The sequence below is a fragment of the Cottoperca gobio genome, chromosome 16 (assembly GCF_900634415.1).
Source record: "Cottoperca gobio chromosome 16, fCotGob3.1, whole genome shotgun sequence".
Classification (NCBI taxonomy): domain Eukaryota; kingdom Metazoa; phylum Chordata; class Actinopteri; order Perciformes; family Bovichtidae; genus Cottoperca; species Cottoperca gobio.
Genome location: NC_041370.1, coordinates 16,608,550 through 16,635,404, shown reverse-complemented (window position 1 = coordinate 16,635,404; position 26,855 = coordinate 16,608,550). Strand labels below are relative to the sequence as shown.

Sequence of the window (26,855 nt, the reverse complement as noted above, 5' to 3'; positions counted from 1 at the left end):
TACAAATTGTTTACTAGTGCATTTTCTATAGTGGACTCTCTTACTGTGGGTGAACAGCTGGTCTGTGCAGAGACAGTGGTAACACTTCAAGTTTCCTTTTAGAAATAAACTTTATCTACTTGGTATACGTTTCCTTAATTTAAATCTTAACACAAGCACACACCAATGTGTTTTCATTTAAACAATATTACAAGTATTGGCCTGCACTAATTCATTCAAGTCAAATTCTGAAGCTCAGCTTAGTCTGTGTAGTGTCAATAGATTCAGGAGGAGCATCGTGCGGCTTAGATTGCTCTCATTGTATTTGTTTGATTCTGAGTATTCAAAAATAGAAAAAAGATCCTTATTGAATGTATAGAAATGTTATCAGGTTTACACATTGTAAGTCCAGTTTTGACTTTTCTATAGGACCAGATAAAACATATGGCTAGAATAGTAATGTCATGGCATTAATTAAAACACTGAGCTTGGTGACCAAAGTATTAATGCTGTTGCATGACACAGTATTAATGCTTTACTTTCATGTTACTGTCACTAGGTTGCAAGGAGACAATCCAGTGAGGGATCCAAAGGGTTACAGTATTTTGTTATTACTATACTTAATTAAAGACAAAGTAATATTGTCGTGCAAAATTGTGTGCAATGTGTTAAAGTCAAATGTAGAACATTAGGGAATAGTTTTTAAGATTTTAACAATTTTTAATAATTTGTTAGATAAAGCATTGTTTCAATATTGGCCTTCATTCAAAATAACCTGCACACAGCTGATTGGATTTTTGATCAAGCAAGACGACCCACAATAATACAAATACATTTTGTACTCAGGATTTTGTTAAACTCATTTGAAGGGACCTTTTTGATACAGTTTCATAAAAAGCAGTGGAGAGGAGAGAAGAAGAGTTAGTGGAAGTGCAAGTAGAGGATAAACCAGACTGTCTGCTGGCTGACTCTATGATTGGAGATGCACACTACACCGGAGCTGCTTAAACACAGTGGAAATGGAGCAGGGAGGAGAGAGCAGAAATGAGGAAAAGGAGAAGTGATTAGACGAGCGAGCAGGGGGCCTGATGAAGCAGCCAAACAGATCTCACAGGAACATTTGCTTTACTCTCCTGCTGCCGCTCTCATTTTAATCAGTCCCTTGAAGTAATTCTCTGCAGAACTGTTGGAGTTTATACTTACAGTCTACATTTTCCTTTCTCTCATCTTCAGTGCGTCTAGTTGTATTTCACTCTGTACACTTCCTCTGTTTTATATTGTGCAGCATTGTGAAAGATGTAATAAAAAACAAATTGATTTATGCTTTTGCTCTCATCTCAGTTAATTATCTCACCTTATAGCATATCCTGTGAACATCCAATATATTTGGCCACTAAAAATGTATTTTCTCTGTACACACCCAGACAATCAAGCCATCAGACATTGCCACTGTACGAACACTTGGTCGGCCCCCCCACCTCATCATGCGGATCATGGACTGCGTGCTGCTGCTGTTCCAGAGGCGAGTCAACACAGTGAAGATCGACCCAGAGAAGAACTGCAACACGCCGTCCTGGCAGGAGTCCCTAAAACTCATGACAGCTGGAAACTTCCTGGGGAGCCTGCAGGTACACTCGCTAATCTCAGACTGTATACAGTTGAGATTAAAGTAAGGTATAGATGCTGCATAGTGTGAGATATCTTTGCTAGACTACAGTAATTTACAATGTTAAATGTGAAAAAAGGTAAAGTCATTGTACATGCATAAAGGCTTCTTCCTGCTCTTCATAACAATGATGTTAGTCTTTTATGTTTTAAAGTTAAATCAGAAAACATGCAAACAGTATAATAAAAAAAAAATCTAATCTATATCAATGTTATAGATTTGAGACTTGTGATATCCTATTTTAAAGTACCCTGTTTTAAGATGCTACATTTGATCGTGTCAGTACGCAACAGCATCATACATCATACATTTTACTCACTTTTTAATGGATAACATTAGCTGTTGTTGTTGTTATAGCTACCTAGTTAGTATTATAAATAACTTTGGCCTCCATGCATTCTCAATCTGGCAGTTAACAACTTCAACATCACAATATTAGATATTTTACAGTTTGTAACAGTAAAGTATGCAGTAATGTATGCTCTTGTACATATGAGCTTAAAAGTTGAGAAATACAGGTTCGGGCAGGTTTGATCAATTCAATGCCTTATTTCTGAATATAATTTGCAGTAATTCAAAGCCAAGGTGGAAAGATTCAATCAGGATAATGTATAAAAGACACAATCAGCATGAAGACATTTTATGATCTTGGATTTCGCTCCTCAAATTTGAGTCCACAACTTTCTTAGGTTTGCCTTAACGTGTTCCACTTTGACTACCCTCTCCTTGTTACATGTTTCTGTTTACCCATTTCTCTCACTGTCTTTATTATTATTGTTATCTCCTCGTCACCGAAATACACCAGGTCTTTTTATCTTACCTTGGGCACCTCTGTATGTTGAATGTTATCCTTTTAACTTTTTGCTTCCTTGCCTTTTTCTGTCACTTACTCTTGCACAATCTCTTTTTCTCTTCTGTGTTGTGTCCCTCTTAGATGTATCTTTCCCTTTCTGCATTTGAGCTGCTCTGCCTAGTCTTTTTCTTTTCTCCTGTCATCTCCTCTGCAGTTTAAACTGCCTGCTCCGCTCACTGTCTTTACCCAATCAGCACTGCTCCATTTATCATTTTTCTATAATCTAATTTCATATAGTTTTACATTCATTATTTTAAGTAACTGAGGCTGTAACTACAGTGTTTTGTTTTCAAGCTAGATGTTTGGTAAATAGTTCTATTCTTTGCGTACTGACTAAAATGAGTCTTGTTTTTTCCCTCCTAACCCCCCTAAGGAATAACCACCACCTCTTTCCCCCTGCCTTGCAGCAATTCCCCAAAGACTCCATTAATGAGGAAATGGTGGAGCTGCTGCTGCCCTATTTTGACATGCCCGACTACAACATTGAAACAGCGAAGAGGGTGTGTGGCAACGTGGCCGGCCTTGCTTCCTGGACAAAAGCTATGGCCTCATTCTTCTCCATCAACAAGGAGGTCTTACCCCTGAAGGTAACATACAGTACTTGAATGCAATTTACAGTACAGTGTAATAGATCTAACCCGGTGGTTCTTCTTTGGTGCAGCTGTAAGGGAAACAGTACTGTTTTTATATGCAACGCTAAAAATAATATAATTAATACGTCGGGTCAGGTTCACAAACATACAGACAGTATGTCAGCCTCTTACATTTACATTGTTATACATTGTTATGTGATCATCACCCCAACAAACCCATATAACAGCAGCACACACACACACACTCCCTGCGCAAAGTCCATGGTCTTCCACTCTGATGAATAAGGAACACTTACAGTGGAGGAAATCGGTTGTTTTTCTGCAGGAACGCCCCAGGCTACAGAAACAGCACAGACTGTCCCTGATATGTAAAGGATTTATTCATATTCCCACATTTTGGCAGCAACATGTTGACAGTGTAGGCAATAAAAGTGCTCCAAAAATTTCAGAGAGAATTAGGCTTCTATCCATTGATCATGAGCATACACAAATAGAAATGATAACATTGGGTGCATCTCAAGTCAAGTTTCCAGGGGCTATTTGAATTCAATTGCGTTCGTACGAAAACCAAAAGTGGATCTCCCCTTGCAGACAGCTTGGCCATGAAAGTCATTGTACCAGTCAGAGTTACCGAGCAAGTGTCCTCCTCCTGAGTGTGATAAACTTCAAATGCGAAAGAACATATTAATAAATTAGATCACCCCCTACAGGGTGATATATACAAGTTTGGTTGATGTGTGTGAGTGAACATTTGAAGATTTATTGTAAGATCATAATTTGTACATTATCTAATACTTTGGTCAGTGTTTTGTATGCTCATTAAATGATATTGTTTGCTAATCTGGTTCTTGCATGAGTAAACGTTGAAATCTGCAAAGTTACACCAATGTGCAGATTTTAAATGAACAGACTTTAAAAACTCTTCTGCCTTTCTACAACATAATGAGATATACGGATTCCATCTACAGTAAGGGCTGTGTTTATCTCTATTTTTACATTCAAGCTGCACTAATTAATTACTTCTTTGTACAGGCAGTGTTATCGGTCAGTGTTTATTTCTTTTTCCAAGGAATTATTATTTCCATACACAGCAGAAGGGAGCAGATCAGAATACTCTGTACACAAAATCCTTGATTATTAAGGCACGGCACCACACACGCACGCGCCCGCTCTCTAAACCCTGTGATTTCATGCAAATGTCCCAAATCCTGTGTCTACTTTGTCTTCCTGCCAGTGCAATCTGTGTATGTCTGATGCATGACAAGCATTTAAAAGTTTCAAGTCTCAGTATGCAGTTATGCTTTTGGAGTGTGTTCACTAAAACCTTCCTGATGATCCCCTCTTCTCTCCTTTCTCTTATTGTTGTTCTTTTGTACCGGATTTCCTTCCCCCTTTGTTACAAGGTCTCAAATTCCCTTTCTCACTGATTGTTTGTCTCCCTTCCGTCTTTCTCTTTCACACCCTTACACACACATTGTTTTTCTCGTATTCTCTATAACCTCTATGATAACTCCCTGCCTCTCCTTTTTGATCCTGGGCTTTTGCTTGAGGGTAGAACACAGCCTAGCAAATTGATTTTCTGGTTTCCAGCTCAGTAGTGGCTTCCCTTTAAGCTTCCCAGCCAGACTGCCAGCCAGAGATGCAGTTAGACAGACAGACAGACAGACAGACAGACAGACAGGCAGGGATAGTCCTCTCAGAAGTCAATTAATATTAAATAAATGCTCCAGACTTACTCTTGCCTATGCCACCCAAGCAGACTTCAGACATACTCATAACTTGTCTCTAAATGTCTGTCTCTTAACCTATTGCAATGCTTTCTCTACAGCCTGAGCTCCAGCCAGAAAGTATTATCTTCGCTTTTCCTCTTGTCGGCCTCAGACTCCATTTCCTCCTCCTTTGACCTTCTCATCGCCCCTCCATCTCTGTTTATTTCCATGTTCAATGTTCAATGTTATCTCATTTCCTCCTGCAAATCTCTATTTTTGCGTGTCCAGTTTAACTCTTGAAGCTTTGAGCCCCTGCATCTTCCTCTGTGGCATGTCTTTACACTTCTAAAACCTCACTAAGAAGATTTACGTCCTTCCATTTCACCGACATACTTACTTATTTTATGCCGTCTGGCATGACCTGAGACGAGTGAGTTTCATGCTCTAGAAATAGGAAAATAACTGTTATGAAAATAACTGTTCTCATTCTTTTTGCCACCAGATGAGATGACAGAAAAAGAGAGAGGAAATTCCCCCTCTCTTTTTCTGTACATCTCATCTGGTCTTTCTTCTCTTTTGTCTCATGTCTGTCCCTCTCTCCTGCTTAGCCTTCTCCCTAGAGAACCGACCGTGACCCTGTAGGCTTGTTACGTGCATTAAAGGCATCACAGATCCCTCTGTCTCTCTTTCTTCTTTCTTTTTTAGGCTAACTTGGCAGTGCAGCAGAATCGTCTGGCCATAGCTAATGTTGACCTTCAGAAGGCTCAGGCTGAGCTGGATGCAAAGCAGGCAGAGCTGGATGTGGTACAGGCGGAGTACGAGAAGGCCATGATGGAGAAACAGGTCACAAGCTTTACTTAATTCCTCAAAACAAAACACATTAATCAGATAAGAAAAGAACAACAATTGGATCATGAGATGTGAGATGAATGCTGTCTGCTGTGCTCACGCTTCTACACCTGAAGCTTTATGCCATTATCTCTTTATTTGAAAAATGTGACCCTTACTAGAGGCATAAGCTACCTTGCACAAACAGGTGACATTTTTGTGACTTTTTCTCTTTTAAGACTAATTAATCAACACCACATAAGATACAGTTGGACATCAAGTGTTATAATATCAATTCTGCAGAGCTTTAATAGCACATGACATTGCACTACTTAACAAATGGGATCACCAGTTTGGATCCATGCTTTGTTCATTAACTTGCTGTTAGATATTATTGTTTGAATTCATACAGCTGGCACAGCTGTCTTTGTGCTTTATTGATTCAATTCATAATTTCCTGGAACAATGAGATTGCATTCCCTATCTCAGCTCACTCCTGTCCTTTCACAGCAACAGTACGTTTCTAACTGTGCAGTATATTTTTATGCATAAACACAGGCTAAAACCTTAACCTTAATGGCCTTAAAATAAGTCTATAATTATTATGCTTACCTTTACATGTTTGTTAAAGCTTATGTTGTGCCACCTGGTGCTGTTTATAATTGGGTTGTGTTTCTTGTAAGTAGGGCAGATACATTTCACTGAGCTTAAACTTAAACTTATAAATATCATTGTTATCATAATGCAGTACTTTTCAGCATTTTACTGAATGAGCCACCTTATTGCATGAGTGGCCCTCAAAATTGAATCCACAGAGGTGGACTGTCTTTCTCAACACAGTCTGTGATAAAAACAGAAAATGACTCAACCTGAGTTACACAAGCACCTATTCTTATAATGAATGTAACTAATTCCAGAGGTACAGTGTTGGTTGTGTGTGCAGCTTTGTGAGTTGTCTGCTGTGTGTTTTTCATCATCCGTACGATTGTTCTGTGAAAAATAACAGCATGCAAATGGAACAGTATGTGCATCAACAGTCGCTGATTAGGATCTGGACAGCCCAAATTGACTATTTTCATAATTTTGTGATTAGGACACAGAGGTGTTCATCTCCGGAGGACAAAAGCGAGATTGAAGGGCTCGCTGCAGAAGCCTATTCCAGATAAAACAGACATTATTGCTATTGGACAAATAATCTTTTTATTTCCTGTGAGCAGCTGATAAAAATATAATTGTGACAAATTGTTTAAAGGTACTGTTGAACTCTATTTCTTTAAAAAAGAGCCCATTTGGGCAGTCAGATAGGATAAACATACTGACGAGCAATTTAGAGTTTAAGTGAACCTAACCTGGATGTCTTCGTACCATTGCACCTGGCGGAAACCCACACAGTGATAAAAAGAAAACGAAAGTATATTTGTAATCAGCTGTACTGGGATTAGAGAACATCTCAAAGGACCGGATTCTTTCAATACTGACATTAACAAGCTCTCTTTGTCAATATAAATATACTTGAGATTGGTATAAAGATGCACAGACGTACAGAGAATAAATGGTTGAATGATAGTTGGATTGATGGATTGATGACAGTTGGAAGGACAAACAAGGAGGCCAAACAGATGCATCAACCTACTGACTTGTTTGTCTGCCCTCCCTTCCCATCAGACCCTGCTGGAGGACGCTGAGCGCTGTAGACACAAGATGCAGACGGCGTCCAGTCTCATTAGCGGCCTCGCTGGCGAGAAGAAGAGATGGACTGAGCAGAGCAAAGAGTTTGGTGCACAAACCAAACGCCTTGTTGGTGGGTTTCAAAGCAGGTTTCAAAACGCAGCTGGTATGCACAAAACTACGGCATAAAAAGAGATGTCTCCTTAATTTAATAATAATAATACATGCTCTGTCGTGAATAACAGGGATTTGTTTTGGGGATTTGTGTAATGTTGATTGAATAATTACACATGAATTTATACCATTTCTGTTGGATGATTAAACAAATAATCATCAAGTCGCTCTGGGATTACCAGCCTAATGCATAATGCCATTAATGCACACTAATACTTCTAATTACCAACAATGTGGTTAAATTTGTATTATAGTATTTGCACTTTTTAGTGCATTCTCTGTTTTCTGATTGTGCTGGCATTACTCTTCCAGACCTTTTTCATATTTGATAACACTTATACATAACCAGTATTTAAGTATTCAACACCTTTTGTCTTCTTGTTCCAGGTGATGTTCTTCTGGCCACAGCGTTCCTATCTTACTCTGGCCCTTTCAATCAGGAGTTTCGTAATCTTCTACTGAGTGACTGGCAGCGGGAGTTGAAGCAGCGCCGCATCCCGTTTGGCAACAACCTCAATCTGACCGAGCTGCTCATTGACGCACCCACAGTTAGCGAGTGGAACCTACAGGTCAGTGATCTTACTTTGGTCACTACATCCAACCAAATCAACCGTTTTAGTGCATATTGATGCAGTGTGTATCTTGTTCAGTTAGGTGGAATCCTTGAAATAAAAACATAATTTATCTGGCATTAATAAACATCCAGATTGAGCCTGAACCAGTCATTTGTCTTAATTCTTACAGGGGCTCCCCAATGATGACCTTTCCATTCAGAATGGCATCATTATCACCAAAGCCGCACGCTTCCCCCTCCTTATTGACCCCCAGACGCAGGGAAAAATCTGGATCAAGAACAAAGAGGCCAGAAATGAGCTGCAGGTTTGGGAATCTATTAACATTATACAAGAGCAGTATCACCATTTTGGGGTCAATCAGGTTTGTTCCTGTCATTATTTATTCTAATAATGCCAGAAAAATAAATGATTCATAACTAACATGTTGAATTCAACTACAGCCACCAGCAGTATTTCAGTATTTCAATGCCATTCATTTTGTATCCCTCTATTTCTCAGTATCATAGGCATTTAAAAATGTAATCGTTTTTCCCTTACTCCTCTTCTGTGCCAGTTTTTGTAATATGAGATTTACATTTGTGTCAGCCCAAATCCTGAGGTCAATTAGTAAAGTGATAACTTATCTTTTTAACTATCTTACACAGAAATGTTAAACTCTGCCGCATTTAAAACTTGCCCCCATTAATACCAATCCTTGTTATTAAGACAATAAAAATGTCCAGTCTGGACATGGGTCATTGTTTTTTATATCCATATTTTAATAGAGGTATCATATTCTGACCCCAGATCACCTCACTGAACCATAAGTACTTCAAGAACCATCTGGAGGACAGTTTGTCTCTTGGGCGCCCCCTTTTGATCGAGGATGTAGGGGAGGAGTTGGACCCTGCACTCGACAACATCCTTGAAAAAAACTTCTTTAAAACTGGCTCTACTTACAAGGTAACGTGACAGAAATAACCCTCTTGATACTCTCATGCACCATTACCTTGGTTACTTTGATTACAGCAACACGTGGCCTTGTGTGCTGCTGGTGTACATACACGTTTTGGAGCTGCATTGCCACACATGCTCTATTACTTTCATATTAAACAGCATCTGTCTCGTTTGTTTGAGGAAAAGTGTTACTAACACTTGAGGTGCTCGCTCTCCAACATAACCAGGAGACTTAAGGATTTACTTTTGTTTTTTACATCTAGATTTTAATATATCAAAAATATTCCCAAATGAATTAAACTCAATAATTACATGATAGAGTTACTGCTGTAAAAAATGCTGATGATGGGATCAATGTGATTAATGACACATGTAATTGGTGCAGGTGATTTAGTGATGGTAGTTGTTCATGTTATGTTACTGAAGTATGCATTTTTTTCTGTGCTTAGCAGTTGTGTTGTATTTTTTAGCAGCTCCATGTGATATGAAAAGAACAATACATACCCAGAAAACTATCCGGCCTAAAACATCCACATTAGTGAGGTCATTTAGTTAGCACCTTAGTAACTTTATAATTCATTTTAATAGTCAAATGTGAGAATTCTAATCTTTTAATATAGAACGACACTCAAACGGATTTGTGGCATGGCAAGTCTAACAAATGCGCTCATAATGCGAGTGGCCCATTAAACACAATTACAGCGTACTAGAGTACAACATTTCCTTTTGATGATAAATTAAATCTAATATTGTGCCTGCTAGATATCGTTTGCTTTTGGTCTTTTCATTTGTGACTGAACAGTGAACATTTGACCACTCTCTCTCTCAGCATCCTCATTTCTTGTAATGTTAGTTAATGTTTAATTTGGAAAACTGCAAAACATGATTTGAATGGTTCTTATTTTATCTGAATTGTATTGGCCAAAAGCAGTTTTTTTTTATGTGAATTATGGGAAATACAGTATTGTAGATGACAAGGAAGGAAGCCTTGTAAATTGGTTTGAACTTTCCAAATTTGTATTGCACACATACTTGTCTTTTCTGTGCTGCTTGTGATTTGAACAATCATTTCCACAAAACTCAATTGAGAGGTCAGTCGAAATGCATTTTGCATGTGGATATTTCTCATCCAGATAACCGTGAACTAAGTTTTGGTACTGTACATCACAACAGGAACGGATTTTTAAATGTATCATTGCGATCCATTGTCTCACTCTCTCTTGCACACTAGCATGTTAGCACACACACACACACACACACAGGTTGCGAGAAAAAGGCAGAGTGAAAGTCTGCTTCTAGGCATTTCTCTCTCTCTCATTATCGCCTCACAGCTCCTGGCTCCAGCTGATACTGGTTATTCAGCAGCTAACACTGCATCAAACAAACACATACATGCACTCACACACATATCAAACATACCATATAACTGCAGCAAAAACATGTGCACATGTGTTACACACATCCAAGAAGGCTACCTACTGAGAGGCCCAATTAGAGGTGTTTACGCTCTCCCTCCCACCCTCTCCTGGAAAGCTTGAATTTCTATTAATATCCTGGGCTGAGGAGGAAGTGATGGTGGATGTGTCCGACAGCTCCAGGGACAAACTGCAAGACGGACAATTAGAAGTTATTCTGTCATGAGTAATTTAATGCTGATCAGAGCAAAGGATGCACACAGCCATACACGTGTACACAAGTACACAAACATGTATCTGGTGAGCGACAGTTGGAACAAATGTGTGATTATATGTCACATTATTGTTTTCTTGAGGTGGTTTTGGCTGAATAATCAGCACAATATTTTTCCGTGTGTGTGTGTGTGTGTGTGTGTGCGTGTGTGTGTGTGTGTGTGTGTGTGTGTGTGTGTGTGTGTGTGTGTGTTTGTTTGTGTGTGTGTGTGTGTGTGTGTGTGTGTCTTTTCTCTATTTTTCTTTTTGCAGGTGAAAGTGGGTGATAAAGAGGTGGATGTGATGAAGGGCTTCAGGCTGTATGTGACCACCAAGCTGCCTAACCCAGCTTATACGCCGGAGATCAGTGCCCGCACCTCCATCATCGACTTCACCGTCACCATGAGAGGACTGGAGGATCAGCTGCTGGGCAGAGTCATCCTCACAGAAAAACAGGTAGAGTTGCTCTCAAACATAATGGTAGCCTTTATAGCCACTGTATCTATTAGATGCATATTTCAATTAATTTATGCTGCACTATTATATCGTTGCCAATTAGTTTGTTTAAATGTCAGTATGTGTCGACAGAGAGGATTTACCTTTAGCATGCAAAATGCTTACATCCTTATAGTTCCTTGAAAATCCCTTTGAGACCATTTAAATGCAGGCTGCCAACACCTTCCCCTACTGTGTTCCTCATGCTCTCTCTCCAGCAAGCATTAACTGTGGGACAATATAACTGGGAGGTTAAAATCACCCTTTGTGTCTCAGAGCCGTAATGATTGTTGTGTTCTATATTCAGACAGTGTGAAGAATCAACAACACAAAGAAAGGGTGTACATGTGCCCCAATACCAATACACAAAGACACACACTTCCTTAGTGTCAGGAACCTTAATTGTTCATTCTGGTCAATTAAAATGCATTATAAATGCACCCAATGCAGAGAACGCATTGATTGTGACTGTGAAAGGATATTGTGGGAAGGCTGATGTCCTGCTGTTAATGGCTAATCATGAAATGAGGGATTTATGCTAGATGGGAAAAGTGTCTCATTATCTGTGTACTTAATATGGATTTAATCATAATGGGAGATGAAGCTTCTGTCTCAGCTATACAACCTGCAGTTGATGCAGCATTTACAAGCACAGCATCATTGATCAGTTATTCTCTTTCACTTTGTCATCTTCAAAAAACTTGATTTGCAGTAATATGAATGACAGCACTAATTCAGAGGGTCCTCTCAAGAAAGTGTTCATGTGCTTTAAAGCCATCAAAGGCAAAACATCACACACAATATGAAAGATAAGATCTCTTCATTTTCAAGTCACAGTCAGTTGTCTTGACCATATTAATCTTAACAGTGTAACTATTCTCGAGAGTTGACATCAAACACGCAGTTTCAGAGTGGCTCATATTTGCCATGGGTTTACTGTGGGTGAAGGAGGTTTTGGTTTATGCTACTGGAGGAGTATAGTCCCTTTCAATTCATGGAGTGGCACTTACTACTGCATGTAACTGTCAGAGAGCTGAAGCAGGATACAGTGTTTTCTCTGCTCTCTCTCTCGTCTTATTATTTCTTCTGTATTATGTAGATTCTAGGGCACGCTACAATATCATATTCTTGTGAACACAATATCTAAGGAATGCATTGAGGGAATTGATTTGGGACAAATGTCCACTTGGACTCAAGGATAAACTGATAAGAATGTGGCATTTGTGGCTATAATTTAAGAATTCATACCCTAATTATGACAATTTCACGTGTGTCTATAAGGAGGAAATGACTAGGGGATGACATTTTGGAGCATCTTAGACCTAAGCTCATTAAAACCTGCCATATGACAGCCAGATGCTGCGGCTTTTAGGAAAGTGTACTTTTAATTTACAATCAAAGTAGCAATATAATTGTTTCAAGACACATCAGTCAGTGTGACGGTAGTGGTAACTTGTGACTTCTTACTGCAGCATTTAAAGGATGTCAGTTCACTGATGAGCAGATGCCAGTACATCTGCTCAGGATAACAAGACAAATCCTACATGTACTTTACCTTCCTCTTGTTCACTCTAAGGCTTCATTGGCAACTTCTGCTATCTCATATTCTAAAAGCCATTTTAGTTGCTGATTCAAATTCATGCTCCCCAGGGGGGTGAATCCTTTTGATTGTAATGATCCCGTGGCTTTTCCTCTAGCACCATGCTATAGCTTTGTAACCTTTATGACACTAGGAACTAGAGAAGGAGAGGACGGATCTCTTGGAAGATGTGACATCTAACAAGAGAAAGATGAAGGAACTAGAGGACAACCTCCTCTACCGACTGACCAGTACACAGGCAAGGCAATACTCAAACTGTGATGTATCAGAAAACATTTTGAAGTGTTGAACAACATTGCCTCCAACTGAATTAGGGATCTGGGTGTGTGAAAACCACCAGTGTGGATACTGTAGTAGTGTCGGGGTGCAACCTTTCAAGTTTATCTGATTCTTTGTGTCTTTGTCATCATACTGTTTTTTGATAAAGTATCTATCAATATGAAAGAAGAAAAAAAAGATGTTCATCTGTTATAGCCATGGGTAATGTTTCCATTTCCATTCATCTTCTGACTTACTCTTGCAATATGTGTCCCGTAGGGTTCACTGGTGGATGATGAGAGTCTGATTATTGTCCTTGGCAACACCAAGCGCACAGCCGAAGACGTCAATCAGAAACTACAGATTGCTGCAGAGACCGAGATCCAGATCAATGCTGCCAGAGAGGAGTACCGACCTGGTAGGTCATGACAACTGGCTCAAAGACGGAATTTATTCCGTTTGGTTACAGTGTGCCAGCAAAGTTCAGATTCAATCTCACAAAACGGATTCATTTTCAGTTTACAATTTAGCTCAAGCAACGACCAACCATCCAAGAACATTTGCTCACTACACACATCTCTCTAAAACATATTTAGTTAATGATAAAACGTCTGATTCAATCTGTGCTATATATTCTTAAATGTAGACATTTTAAGCAACTTCTTCACAAAGTAAGGTCAATATATGTATGAAGTGTGTGACAGGACTTTTTGTGAAGAGACGCTTGATGTACTTGATTTATAAATGGAAGCCGTAAAGTCAACAGACACCTCTTTCAAGAGCTCGGTAACAAACGTGTGCTTCAACAACACTTCTTCACCACACGTCTTTGCAATCTTTGTGCTTGTGTGTGTTTTCAGTGGCCACCAGGGGCAGTATCCTGTACTTCCTGATCACAGAGATGAGTATGGTGAATGTCATGTATCAGACCTCTCTGAGACAGTTCCTGGGACCTTTTGTCCTTTCTTTGGCGAGGTGAGAATACTCTGGCATTTGCTACACTGTGTAAACAGTACGCGACCCTGTTCAACTCCATGTCAGCCTTCATCTTACAAAGCTGGCCCACACATGTTGCTACTCTCATTGTGATTCGTAAAGTCTCAGTGGGGGACTTGTTTGGGATTTTGTCATAACGAGTTGGTGCACCTTCTAGGCAACTGAAACCGACTAGAGTTCAGACATCTCTGATGCTATATCAATCTTTCCCAAAATACTGATTTGCAAAAAGGGCAAAACAATATCACATTTACTTCAGACAGCTCAAACTCCTATACTATAAGTCAAGTGTGTTAAAGTGATCCAGTTCCAATCTGTTATATTATGATGTGGAGAAGGTGACGCTTGTGCTAGTGGTGGTGCTGGTCTAGTGGTTAGGCTTCCAAATAGAAAGCCGGAAGGTTGTGAGTTCAATACCTGGGGCTGCCACCGATGTGCCCCTGAGCACTTCACCTTAAGATAACTTAAGACATGTAATGTGATGTGATGTGCTAAGATCTCTGTAGCTGTGTTGTTGCAATTCTAATGACTTCTATTTCTGTCATTATCTAAACAATAAAGCGCAATTAAATTTACTGTAACAATGTAACAATGCAACAAAGACACAGATAAGCATCATCAAAGCTTCTTTCTTTCACAGCATCAACAATTATTGAATATTATTAGCATTACAAAGGGAGTTCTCCTTGAATACAATTTAGAGATGAGGACAATATACTCATAATAAATGTCTGTTTTATTTTATAATTTCTTGAAGTTGTCCTGTCAATATCTCATATTTCACTCGCTTTTGTCATAGTTTGCAATAGTCTTCAGTACATATGTGAGATGTGTGTGTAGCTGGGTGGAGAGATGTATTGTTCTCTTAGATGCCTCAACTATACATGTAGCTTTAAACTAAAGGGATTTATTTCCAGCGTGTTATGTTGAGGATGGAAGCTACTGAGTTAATACTACTGAACATGGATATTTCAACTGTGATATTTTGTTTTTGAAAATACATTTTCTGTTTATGCAATGTGTGCCTGAGGCGAACATCACATACACTGACGGTCCAATCTTTCATCAAACCATACAACTAATTATGTAATTATTCCCATTATCCTTAATGGATAGAAGAAGCTTTCACACAATTCACTGTTGCCAAGCACCAGATCCTGAGCCTCAGTCAGTACTATCTATGATCAAGTCAACACACCAGAATTAAGCATTAACCATAGTTTAACCAAAATAGTCTGCCCATGCTGTGAGCTCTAGTCTATATATTTGCTTTGTACAAGTTAATATTAGATTAAAACTCTGTGACAATATAGCAGGAGCTCTCTGAGGCTAATAAGCTGCACATTTAATGACACCCTCATATTCTCCTTCAACAGGTCCTCCAAAAGCCCTATCACCAGCAAACGCATCGCCAACATCATAGAGTTTATGACCTTTGAGGTGTATAAGTACGCAGCACGGGGTCTGTATGAGGAGCACAAGTTCCTCTTCACTTTGCTGTTGACGCTGAAGATCGACATGCAGAGCAACAGGGTCAAACATGAGGAGTTTCTCACACTCATTAAAGGTTAGAGGAAAATGTTAATAATGTGCAGGTTGGATTTTGATGTGGTATGTGCAGAAGGTTCCAACCTTGGAAACATTGGAGCTGGCTTCTAAGCTTCATTGCAATTTATAAGCTACATTGTCAGATAATCAAACGTCAAATTGGAAAACAACATACAAATGTGTGAAAATGATAATATGAATTTATACTGTTTTTTGCGCTATATAGTACTATAAGAAAAAGTTTATTTGTCTCTCCGACCCCTCACCCGTGTTTCATTCACCAGTTCATTACGTCTTATCTTCTGAGACTGACTAGTACCTAGAATATTCTTGGATGTGATTTGAGACAAAGAAAGACAGAGAACATAAGATATACATGTTGTTGTACAGCTATGACTCACCTCAAAACAGCCTTCAAGCCCTTTGTTAAAGTTAGACTGAAATTGTCATATATTTCTTGTTCCATTTTTTATTAAAGGTTCACCTACATTTCAAACATATTGGTATTGTATTAGCTCACTGAATCAGAAATATGGAGTGCTCCTCACTGCATGGATAAAAGCCAGCTACAGAAACTGGCAAGGCCAGAACAGACAGTCTGCTGCATGCATGCAGCTTCACCATCTGTCAGCTCCGACCTGCTGAACATTGTCTCAGTATGACTTTTGTCTATATTTTTCATGGTTGGGTTTTCACATTTGAATGTATTTGAAGCAGTAATCAATCTGTATTTTTGCATTTCTATATATTCTTTCGTACAAACATTTGTTTCTATTTGTGTGTCTGTGTGTCTGTGTGTCTGTGTGTCTGTTATCCAGGAGGTGCATCTCTGGACCTAAAAGCCTGCCCTCAGAAACCAGCTAAATGGATTCTTGACATGACCTGGCTCAACCTTGTAGAGCTCAGCAAACTGTGGCAGTTCTCTGATATACTGGATCAGGTACGATACACACAAACATGCCCAACTTGATGAATTTAGGTGTGCCCTGACAGATTCATGATACATTTGTTTAGCTGAGAGATTTTTTTACCCACAGGGACGCTTATCTATTAGGTGAGCTCATCTGTTCCTAACACACAAATTCAGCTGTGGTCTCTAGGTGCTTATTAAATATGTTTCACAGCTCTCCTTTGCTCTAATAAGCATGTCAATGTCAGTCTCATCATCACTTGCTACATCTTTCTCTTTTATACACATTCACACATTGACACACACACAGATACACATACCTTATGGGTGACTGACAGCCTGGTGGCTCCCATGGAGGTAAAAGCTCAGTGCTCTGTGAAATGAGCTTAGTTTGGAGAGACTTCCACTCAATTACTGTTGGCTGAGCATATCGGCGCACACACAAATGTTTATGTGTGTGCACCCTTGTATTCTTCACATGCACAAATACACGTGCATTATTGTGTGGATGATGAACAGGGGAAGGTGGATTAACAGTTATTTGTTTAATGAAATCAGTCTTCCCAGAAGAACAAGCGAGGACAGGATTGTGATGTCAGTTCAACCATAGTATCAAAACTATCTGAGCCCCCTTTCTGACTGACTGACTGACTACAAATGAAACGGGACCACACAAATCATGCAAATAAAACACCCAAACACAAATCGTATTCAAGCAACCATTGTATCCTTGAAGTTCACTCAAATCTCTATACTGGCTCAGAAATGTGCATGGGACATGAATGTGTAACGCTCTCTCCTATCAGCAACTCCTGTTAATGTGCACTTTAGAAAAACGCTGGACCGCTTAAACAAAGTAGAGCTGCTCAGTGACTAATGGACAAAGACTAAATAAATACTCCTTAGGGAAGACACAATACATTTCAAAATGACCCACAGAGCCATTCAACCTCTTTATAATGTATCTTCAAGCTTTAAGTACAGTAGATATAATGTCGATGTAAATTCACTTAAGAAACTGTCGGCTTTCTCTTGTATTCTGATTTGTTAAACATGCAAATAGGAAACCCTCATTTATCTGGCAAGATTACGACCTGGTTAACACGACTATGTTTCTGTTGGAGAAACCTTATTTCTTTTACATGCATCTGATTTTACTGGGTTTCTAACAGGGTTTTACATATGCACATATTCATGGCAGAGAATTTAGTCAGGGAAGGTATAGCCGAGACATCGGTGGAGAGTAAAAGGAAACTTTACTCGTCGCAGTGGGTCCTTAAATCCAAAGTAACTACCGACTTACTAAAAGAGAAGCCAAAATGAATATGTCTAATAAGTTGGTTCCACAGCTGAACATTAGATGTATAATATTCAAACACATGCATATGGGAAATCTGATTACTCACCAGTTGCATCTTAATAGCGGTTATACAATTCCCAGGTTATTGTGGTTCGTATAGTGTAAACGTCTCTGATTTCCTGCTTTAACCTCATTTCTCACATCAACCTGGTTTCCTGTGTGCATGTAAACATAGTGATTAGCAGGCTATGTGATGTCACAGTTAATTTTCATATGTTGTGCTATCAATCATTATTTTTCACTTCTTGAAAGCACATGGTGTTTACCTCATGTTCAGTCTGCATTTGTTGTGAAAGGATTAGGAGCATTTTCCATTGTTCAGACATACAGTATACTGTATGTCAATGCAAAGCCAGAGAAGACTTTGTCTATACAGTAAAGTATGTAAAGTGCATTTTGGTTATTTATGTTAAATTCTGGTTGGTTTGCGCTATGAACAAAACCTTTATCAGCCTGTGTTCCCTTTCTTTGTAAGAGAAGAGAAAAAAGGACAAAAATAGAAGCAATCAGCAACTAAACATGCTGTGCAGGTATAGAAAAGTGCAGAAAGCCATGTTGGTCTTTAAGCGCATTAGGACAATTTGGGGAGTGCACAGTGAATACATCCCACTGTTTAACAGAATCGTAGGGTACTTTTGATCTTTGCTTTTTTTCTTTCTTTTTGCTACTGATAGATTAATATGGTGCTGCTTTGACAATCAATGTGTGTCTAAATGTGCTTGCCTCCAGCAGGTATTGATGTTTTTTCTGCATCTTTTCTGCTTCCGTCCGGATTTGATGTAATGGGAAGCAATCTGTGTGTTCCTGTGTCAGAGCTGTTTACACATATCTTTCAGATAAGTCGTAACGAGAAACAGTGGAAGTCATGGTTTGATAAGGAGGCCCCAGAGGAGGAGGTGTTTCCAAACTCCTACGACCAGGCTCTTGACTGTTTTAGACGCCTGCTCCTCATACGCTGCTGGTGTCCTGACCGGACCATCGCACAGGTAAAAGAATACACGTCTGTGTGTGGTAATATGATGTTCAGAATATGGACCAAATTTCACAATCGGCTTCATCTCAATATATTTGTTTCCACTTTCATAATGAACAGCATAGATAGTGTAAATCCAATTTAAAAAGGCCCACAGTTGCCAAGTTGCATCATAATTGATTTGCAACAGTATAATACAATCGTACTGTAATTTAAATTCAAATGAATGAATTACAATAAAACAAATAAAGCAGATTACCCTAAAGCAGCATATTCTTAATCAATTGATGTGCCAGAGCTGGAAAAGATATGCTGGTTTACTTATATTAATGAGACTGGGTTCAGTACAGAGTAAGAGTCTAACAATCTCTTAATGTACAGTAATATCTCCTTGGCCAAGTCTTTCCTTGAAGGAAAATACATTTAGTAAAAGGGCTTTCTCCCTGTAGCTTGCTGAGCCTGAATAGCTACAAGGGGCTAATGGACATTTACTTCTTACTGATGGGTCTTTTTTTGGTCCACTGCAGACGACCCTGAAGGGGAATTTATTTTGTTGAACTCATAAACAGTCCAGCAGTTGTCCTTGTCTGACCTCCGGTAGTAGTTTTTACTGTAAGCCAGTAAAAAATTTCCTTTGAACTATTCACTCAGTTCCTAGCCTTCCAGAGAGTAAATGTATTCCAGTATTTAGTTTTAACTTGGCGTACATTATGAAGCAGGAAACAAACACGTCTACTTTGCCTCATTACTTCCCCTTTCTCTTCTAGGCCCGTAAATACATAATGGACGCAATGGGGGAGAAGTACACTGAAGGGGTGATTCTTGACTTGGAGAAGACGTGGGAGGAATCAGACCCGCGAACACCTCTCATCTGCTTCCTGTCAATGGGCTCAGACCCAACCGACACCATCATTGCGCTGGGGAAGAGGCTTAAACTTGAGACCCGATATGTCTCCATGGGACAAGGACAAGAGGTCCACGCCCGCAAGCTTCTGCAGCAGACCATGGCTAATGTGAGTCAGTGGTGTGGGCTTACTGCTATTTTTGCATCATTCAGTGTGGCAGCAGAACAGTTGGTGACAGCGAGGTGCTCTGTCTCTGAAAAATGTGTTTCAAAAATGTAATTTAAGCTCTGATCCCTTAAAGGCAGACCACCCTATTCAGGTTTTGTTACTCACAAAGACTGTTTTTTAGATCTTGACTACATCATCACTTTGCAGTCCTTGATATGGATGATAACCATTACTATACTTTTGTTATTTGTCCACAGGGTGGCTGGGCCTTACTCCAGAACTGCCACCTGGGTCTGGACTTCATGGACGAGCTAATGGACACGGTAACAGAGACAGACTTTGTCCACGACAGCTTCCGCCTTTGGATGACCACAGAGGTCCACAGACACTTCCCCATCACCCTTCTGCAGATGTCAATCAAGTTCACCAACGAACCACCACAGGGCCTCAAGGCTGGGCTGAAGAGGACCTATGGAGGTGGGGCCAGTTTGGTTAATCTTAAAGGCAATCCTAGCTGGGCATAAATATGGTGGAATTAAATTAAAATGTCAACAGATGTATCCTTAGTTTCTCATTACAGGAGGATCAGACATGTATGTCTGTTTGAGCGGGATGGAAGTAACACAATGATAAGCATTCATTATAGGGTGTCACACACACACACACACACACACACACACACACACACACACACACACACACACACACACATTGGCCTTCAATAAGTCACATAATCAATAACTGAAGGCCCTGTCACAGATATCCGTATGGCAGAAACGTATGCCGGCGCATACGAAATATCGGCAATACGTTGATATAAATATATATATAATATATATATATATATATATATATATATAATATATATAATATATATATATATATATATATATATATATATATAATATATATAATATATATATATAATATATATATATATATATATATATATATATATATATATATATATATATATATATATATATCTATATATATATATAATATATATATATATATAATATATATATATATATATATATATAAGGGTAAGTTGTGATCATTCGTAGGACGCAGATGTTACGCCGAACACGCCAGACATACGGCCCTGTCACACAGTTCCGTATGGCAGAAACATATGCCGGCGTATATGAAAAGTAACTCAAAATTTGTTCAAATACGTCCAACTTTTCCACAGCGGTGTTGTAGCTGACGTATACATAACGAATACATAACAAATTATTATGCATATGTCAAACCTATTGATAGCGTATTACTTACTTACTTACAGAGCCTCTGGCCAACGGAGCTGCAAAAGTGCCATTTGAGAACGGCTAGAATGTACTCTGTCGCATCCTCTCAGCATCCTCCATGCTCTCTGATGATGGGTTGATGTATTCATCAAGACGTGCTGTGAAGAAGTGAGGATGAGCTACTCACAGGGACCCTATATACTATATTCAAACTCCCAAAACTGAACGCTAGCTGTACTGTAGAAACACGTTTAATAAGTTACTCCTCCGCCAGACATAAGTTTAACATAGGTTACGAATAGGTTATCCACTCGTTATCAATAAGTTGGCTGTAGGGTTCACCATCAGCCGACGTAGCCTATATCTAACGTACCTCTAACGTAGTCACGTAGGTATTCACGTAGGTATTCAGTATTCACTTATGTCTAACGTAACGTAACTTATGTGTAACGTCTGCATAACTTATGAAGCACACATTGGGTACGTCCAAAAATTTTGAACACACTTAAAACATTTTCACAGACTCAGCAACCTTATATCTACGTAAACCAGCGTATTGCCGATATTTTGTATACGCCATATTTTTGTATACGTTATGCATTCGTTGGGCATTCGTCTGATACATTTTGTATTAGTAAGTGATACTCTATCAATAGGTTAGACATGCGTATCTGTATATGTTCACTTTTCCGATCCGATGAAAAGTTGGACGTATTTGGACTCTATTTTTCGTATACGTTTCCGCCATACGGATATGTGTGACAGGGCCTTTAAGGAATGTGTATGTATCCTAGGAGGAAATTGGCAGAAGGAAAGATAAGCAACTGATGCTTAATTCAGTGTATTTTACACCCAAGTCTGTGAGGTTCATGAATTTTTAAACAAGTTGAAGTACATAGTTTTTTATTCAAGAGAAGAATATTTAATCTGTATAAACCAGCCATCTTTGCCTGGCTCATATGGAAAAAGGATATGTAACATTCCTGGGGGAAATTGTGAGTCTGGGTACACGCTTCTCTTCAGCTCTTGAAATCTAACTGCAATTGAAAATTGCATTTCTTTATCAGATTAGGAGAAATCTAAATAGTTGTGGGCAGTTCATTCAGAACATTCAACTCAATTTTCAGACCATGCATATTTTTCCTATATGCCTTCAAAGCAGTGCTTGTTTTTCCACCTTTTTAAATGTTACAATTCCCAAATGACATGAGGCTGAACCACGTAGATTTGAGATGAAACAAGCCTCACACATTAGACTGCCTACTAGTTCAAAATCGCAGATATTTTTCAGTCATGATTGCTGCTGATATTTTCTATTAAATATTCAGTTTTTCAAATAGAGGTTTAACTTCACCACCATCCTCCTCAGCCTGGCAAGATTTCCAAATCTTCATTGGAGCTCAGGAAAGCCCTTTGAGATGTTGCCTGTCAGAGAGATGTCCAAAAGGGATTTGCCAACTTGCATTATGCCAAGTTGAAAGGGTGCATACATTACTGTAAGTGTGTCATATCTGGAGTCAGTGTTGCCGGCAGGATTCTATTTCATAGTACGCACAAGAACCGTCCGCCTGGTGGTAGGGTACCTTTTACGTCTAGGTTCCCTCGCGTGCACATACTCGCAGTGAGAGAGATTAATTCCAGGGCTGCATAGAATAATTCCAGTGGATGCAATAGTTCACTTTCCATCATCTCGTCCCCTCACCTTTCACCTTTCACATTCTCAAACACACACACACAGTGAGTGTCGCTCATTCCTCGTCTCTGTAATTTTCTCAGTCCAAAAGTCAAAATGTATTGAAAAAAGATAGATATAATAATGTCCAAAGTTCACAACATGTTTTTTGTCTTCCTTCAGATCAAAAGTCACCAGCTTCAAGCTATAAATTGTACATTCCTTTTTTATGTTGTCTTTAAGCGGGAATCTGCATTGGTATTTGTTAAGGCCTTCTAAGTCTGTTTTAGTAGAAGTAACAAACTTTCTAGGGTTGGCTTTGGATTGCAGATCCAAATACTAACCTCAAAAGCTGATAGAACCACAATGATTATCTGATGTGTTCATCCATGTATCCCTTTCCAGGTATAAACCAGGACCTTTTGGATGTCAGTAACATGGGGCAGTGGAAGCCAATGCTGTATGGAGTGGCATTTCTCCACAGCACAGTACAGGAGAGGAGAAAGTATGGGCCTCTGGGATGGAACATCCCCTACGAGTTCAACCAGGCCGACTTCAATGCCACTGTCCAGTTTGTTCAGAACCACCTCGATGACATGGACATCAAAAAGGTAGGAGGGGACACTACTCAAGTGCTGAGCAAACTACAGTGTATACCTCTAGGTGAACCAACACATATTTAACAGCTCCCAACAACAGTAAGAGTGCAGACTTTCAGAGTGATGATGGTTTAAAATGCTGTGTGATAGCATTTTACTGCTGGAATAAGTGTTCAGCAGGTGGTGGATGCAGTTGTTCTCTCTCCATGTTCCATAACAATAACCTCCAATTGGGAAACCAACCAATTTCATTCCCTCAATGGAGTTGCACACACTCTGTGACCTCCATGCATTTGAAGACATCCAGAAACATTTCAATCTACCTGGCACGTCTTTCTTTTTATATCGCCAACTCCGCACAGCGAGGCGCACTTATGGTGTGCTTTGGAACACACCCCTCTCCACACATCCATTTCACACAGCTCTGACCAGCTTTGGCAGACTGGTCTCGACATTATACTCCATCTTGCATAAGGCTTCCTGTAAGCCCCTACCTATTGACAGTATGTGAAAGGAAGACCTCTCCTCAAATAGCTCCAACCCAAATTAAAAACTAATCTAGAGGAAGATTTCAATATTAAACACAGAACATACATCACATTGCATAAAATAAAAAGCTTTACCATCACCAAACTGCACTCAATGTACTCAAAATGTCTTGGGTATATTTGTTCATATGGTGTGGGAGTGCCCAAGGGTTGTGGAGTTCTGGAAGAGGGTTCCAGAGATGCTATCAAACATACTGTCCAAAACAATTCCTTACTTGCCAGAGGTCCTACTAAATGACCACTTCGCTTTGAACTCTACATTAAGAAAAGACGTCTCTGGGGAGCTGGCTTTACAGCTTTCAAGCGACTAATAGCTTGTTGATGGAAACGATACAAAGATGGCTTTTAAACTTCTTGGACATATCAAGCATGGAACACTGGGCTGCCAACATGCACCATGCAAATACAGACAATATATCGCACTTGAAACAAGCGATTACTATAATATAATACTTGATATAACTGATGTGATATGGAAATGTGATATGAAAGACATCACATTTGTTTTTGCAGAAAAGCGTCACATCCAACTTTACAAGCACAAATCCAAATCTAATTACACATTCATAAACTCCTTTTGCCTTTTCAACAACTGTAACCATTTCACAAATTGCACTATTTCTCCTTAGGGTGTGTCATGGACCACAGTGCGGTATATGATCGGAGAGATTCAATACGGTGGCCGTGTGACTGATGACTATGACAAGCGCCTCCTCAACACCTTTGCCAAGGTGTGGTTCAGTGAGGACATGTTCGGACCTGCCTTTAACTTCTACAAAGGCTACAGCATCCCGAAATGCTCCAGTGTTGATCAGTATCTGACGTACATTCAGGTGAGTCACACTCTGAATAACGACTGCACACACTAGTATTTAAGATCTGAGGTTTCTGCAGGATGCTGACACACTGCGTGCATGTCACATCCAGATGCAAACTGTTGAATTTTTTGATAAAATGCAAGCATGCTCATTTTATTACAGATTATGAGTATAAATGAAGTATGATGTGTGTGTGTGTGTGTGTGTGTGTGTGTGTGTGTGTGTGTGTGTGTGTGTGTGTGTGTGTCTGGGGGCAGTTCCTGAGCTAGTTTCATTAAAGCTAGTTTCATTATGATGGATGCTCAGGGCTGCCAGGCTCAGCAAGCTTTTTCCTCTGCACCACCTCTCAAATAGAGAATGACAAACACAGCCTTGGAGAACACACACAAATGAATAATTGCACACAGGCACAACATTCAAACACACATACTGTATACACACACATGTTCACACTTATCTACGTAGACAAAATACACAACAGAACATAATGTGTCCATGCGTGTGTGTCCACACTTCTGTGTATTTAAATGAAATGCAGACAGACAAGAACAATGCTCAAATTCCCTAAGAGGAAATAAATGACCAAAGTGAGAGACAAAGGCTCCCAGTGACTCTCTCTTCATCCCTTCCATTTTCTCTCCTGATGTTGGACTGTATGATGAATGTTTGAGGGGTATGCTAGCCGATAACGACATACGTCTTTATAAAGACATATGGTCTTTATTTCACCAATGTAAACTCTGAGCCATTCTCGGTCAACAAATAAACTAGAACAGAATGAATCTGATTAGTATATAAACAAAACAGTCTGCACAGATAAAAACCCTAATTACAGTTTCCCACTATTACACCATTCTCGTGTGTTTAAAGGCGAAGACCGGTTTCCCTAAAATAAAATAAATAAATAAAAATCTGTTTGGTTTTGAGTGGTTTTTCATTACATGAAATTGTTGATCATGATAAAACTTTGTGCAGCCATTTGTTTGAATTTTCCAGTTTTATAAGTAACCTTATTCATCTTCCTGCCGTCATTGAGAGAGACACCAACTGCTATTAAAGCAAGATCGTTTGTACTCGTTTTTGATTTGACATCTCACTTCTTGAGTCCCTAAAATACAAATATCCTCATTAGAATAACTTTGGCCCTGATTTTAATCCAGAAACCTAGATTTAGACCTGTGGTGGTGGTGGTCTAGTGGTACGCCTTCCAAACAGAACTCCGGAGGGCTGTGAGTTCAATACCAGGGCTGCCACCATTGTGCCCCTGAGCAAGGCACTTAACCCCAAATTGCTCCAGGGGACTGTCCCTGTAGTCAGTTTATTGTAAGTTGCGCTGGATAAGAGTGTCTGCTAAATGACTTGTCATGTAAAAAATTGTAAACAAAAGATTTTAGCCCAATTAAAATATTGTCGATGACGGCTCTATAACCCCTATTAGGTCAGCAGTTTAAATAAACCATATTATTGATACAGTTTGCTTTGTATTCTGCTTTTTCCAGTGGATTTCTTTAGGCCACCTGACATAGTGAAGAAATAATCAACCATGATATATGGGAGGGCACATTCCTGCAATGTCAAATCATTTATCCTACTGTATGAGATCAGCTGGGAAATGTATATTGACTGCTACAGAGTCACCAGGTGAATTTCTTTTCTCAGTAAAGAAACACTTTTACAATCAAGTTGTTTGCTGCATTTTATGCCCAATTGGATAGTTATAGTGGAAAGATTACAGAAAATGAGACGGAGAGAGCTCCAACAAAGGTTCCAGGTAATTGACGCATCACAACAAAGTATTGGTGTCTTACATCATAAACATTTGATACAGCCACACAGTTGGCACAGCTACCCATCACCATAGAGACAATGTCCAATCCCATCAGTAGAACCTTTTGCTTATTTGAAGGCCAACTGAGTACAATTGGTTGTGTTTTTGGGTGGGAAGTGGGGAGAGTGATCTTGTCACTGCACTAGCATTGTACACTAGTTGGTCGGATGTGTGCACCATTGAACGAGGAGGGATATCACGAATCTCCCATGTGTTACACTCTCACAGTGAAGCGCTTCACTGGAGGGTGAAAAGAAGCAGCTGGTGACACTGTGTGTATCAGAGGAGACACTTGGCTGTCTACACTTTACCCTGGCCAACAGTGGCTTAGCAGTGACC

General features: G+C 39.4%; 1 protein-coding gene across 1 annotated transcript in view; it reads left to right on the top strand.

Moving 5' to 3' along the window:
• The window catches only part of dnah5 (dynein, axonemal, heavy chain 5), an 87,581-nt gene that overhangs the window by 53,191 nt on the left and 7,535 nt on the right, over positions 1-26,855 (top strand). The window contains exons 65-82 of the mRNA XM_029450763.1: positions 1,404-1,607; positions 2,906-3,085; positions 5,506-5,643; positions 7,294-7,429; positions 7,858-8,039; positions 8,215-8,349; positions 8,832-8,987; positions 10,922-11,104; positions 12,877-12,981; positions 13,281-13,419; positions 13,862-13,976; positions 15,374-15,564; positions 16,364-16,485; positions 18,652-18,801; positions 19,556-19,801; positions 20,059-20,278; positions 23,129-23,334; positions 24,500-24,703. Of these exons, the coding sequence (XP_029306623.1) occupies positions 1,404-1,607; positions 2,906-3,085; positions 5,506-5,643; positions 7,294-7,429; positions 7,858-8,039; positions 8,215-8,349; positions 8,832-8,987; positions 10,922-11,104; positions 12,877-12,981; positions 13,281-13,419; positions 13,862-13,976; positions 15,374-15,564; positions 16,364-16,485; positions 18,652-18,801; positions 19,556-19,801; positions 20,059-20,278; positions 23,129-23,334; positions 24,500-24,703 (3,012 nt within the window). The remainder of the gene's footprint in view (positions 1-1,403; positions 1,608-2,905; positions 3,086-5,505; positions 5,644-7,293; positions 7,430-7,857; positions 8,040-8,214; positions 8,350-8,831; positions 8,988-10,921; positions 11,105-12,876; positions 12,982-13,280; positions 13,420-13,861; positions 13,977-15,373; positions 15,565-16,363; positions 16,486-18,651; positions 18,802-19,555; positions 19,802-20,058; positions 20,279-23,128; positions 23,335-24,499; positions 24,704-26,855) is intronic.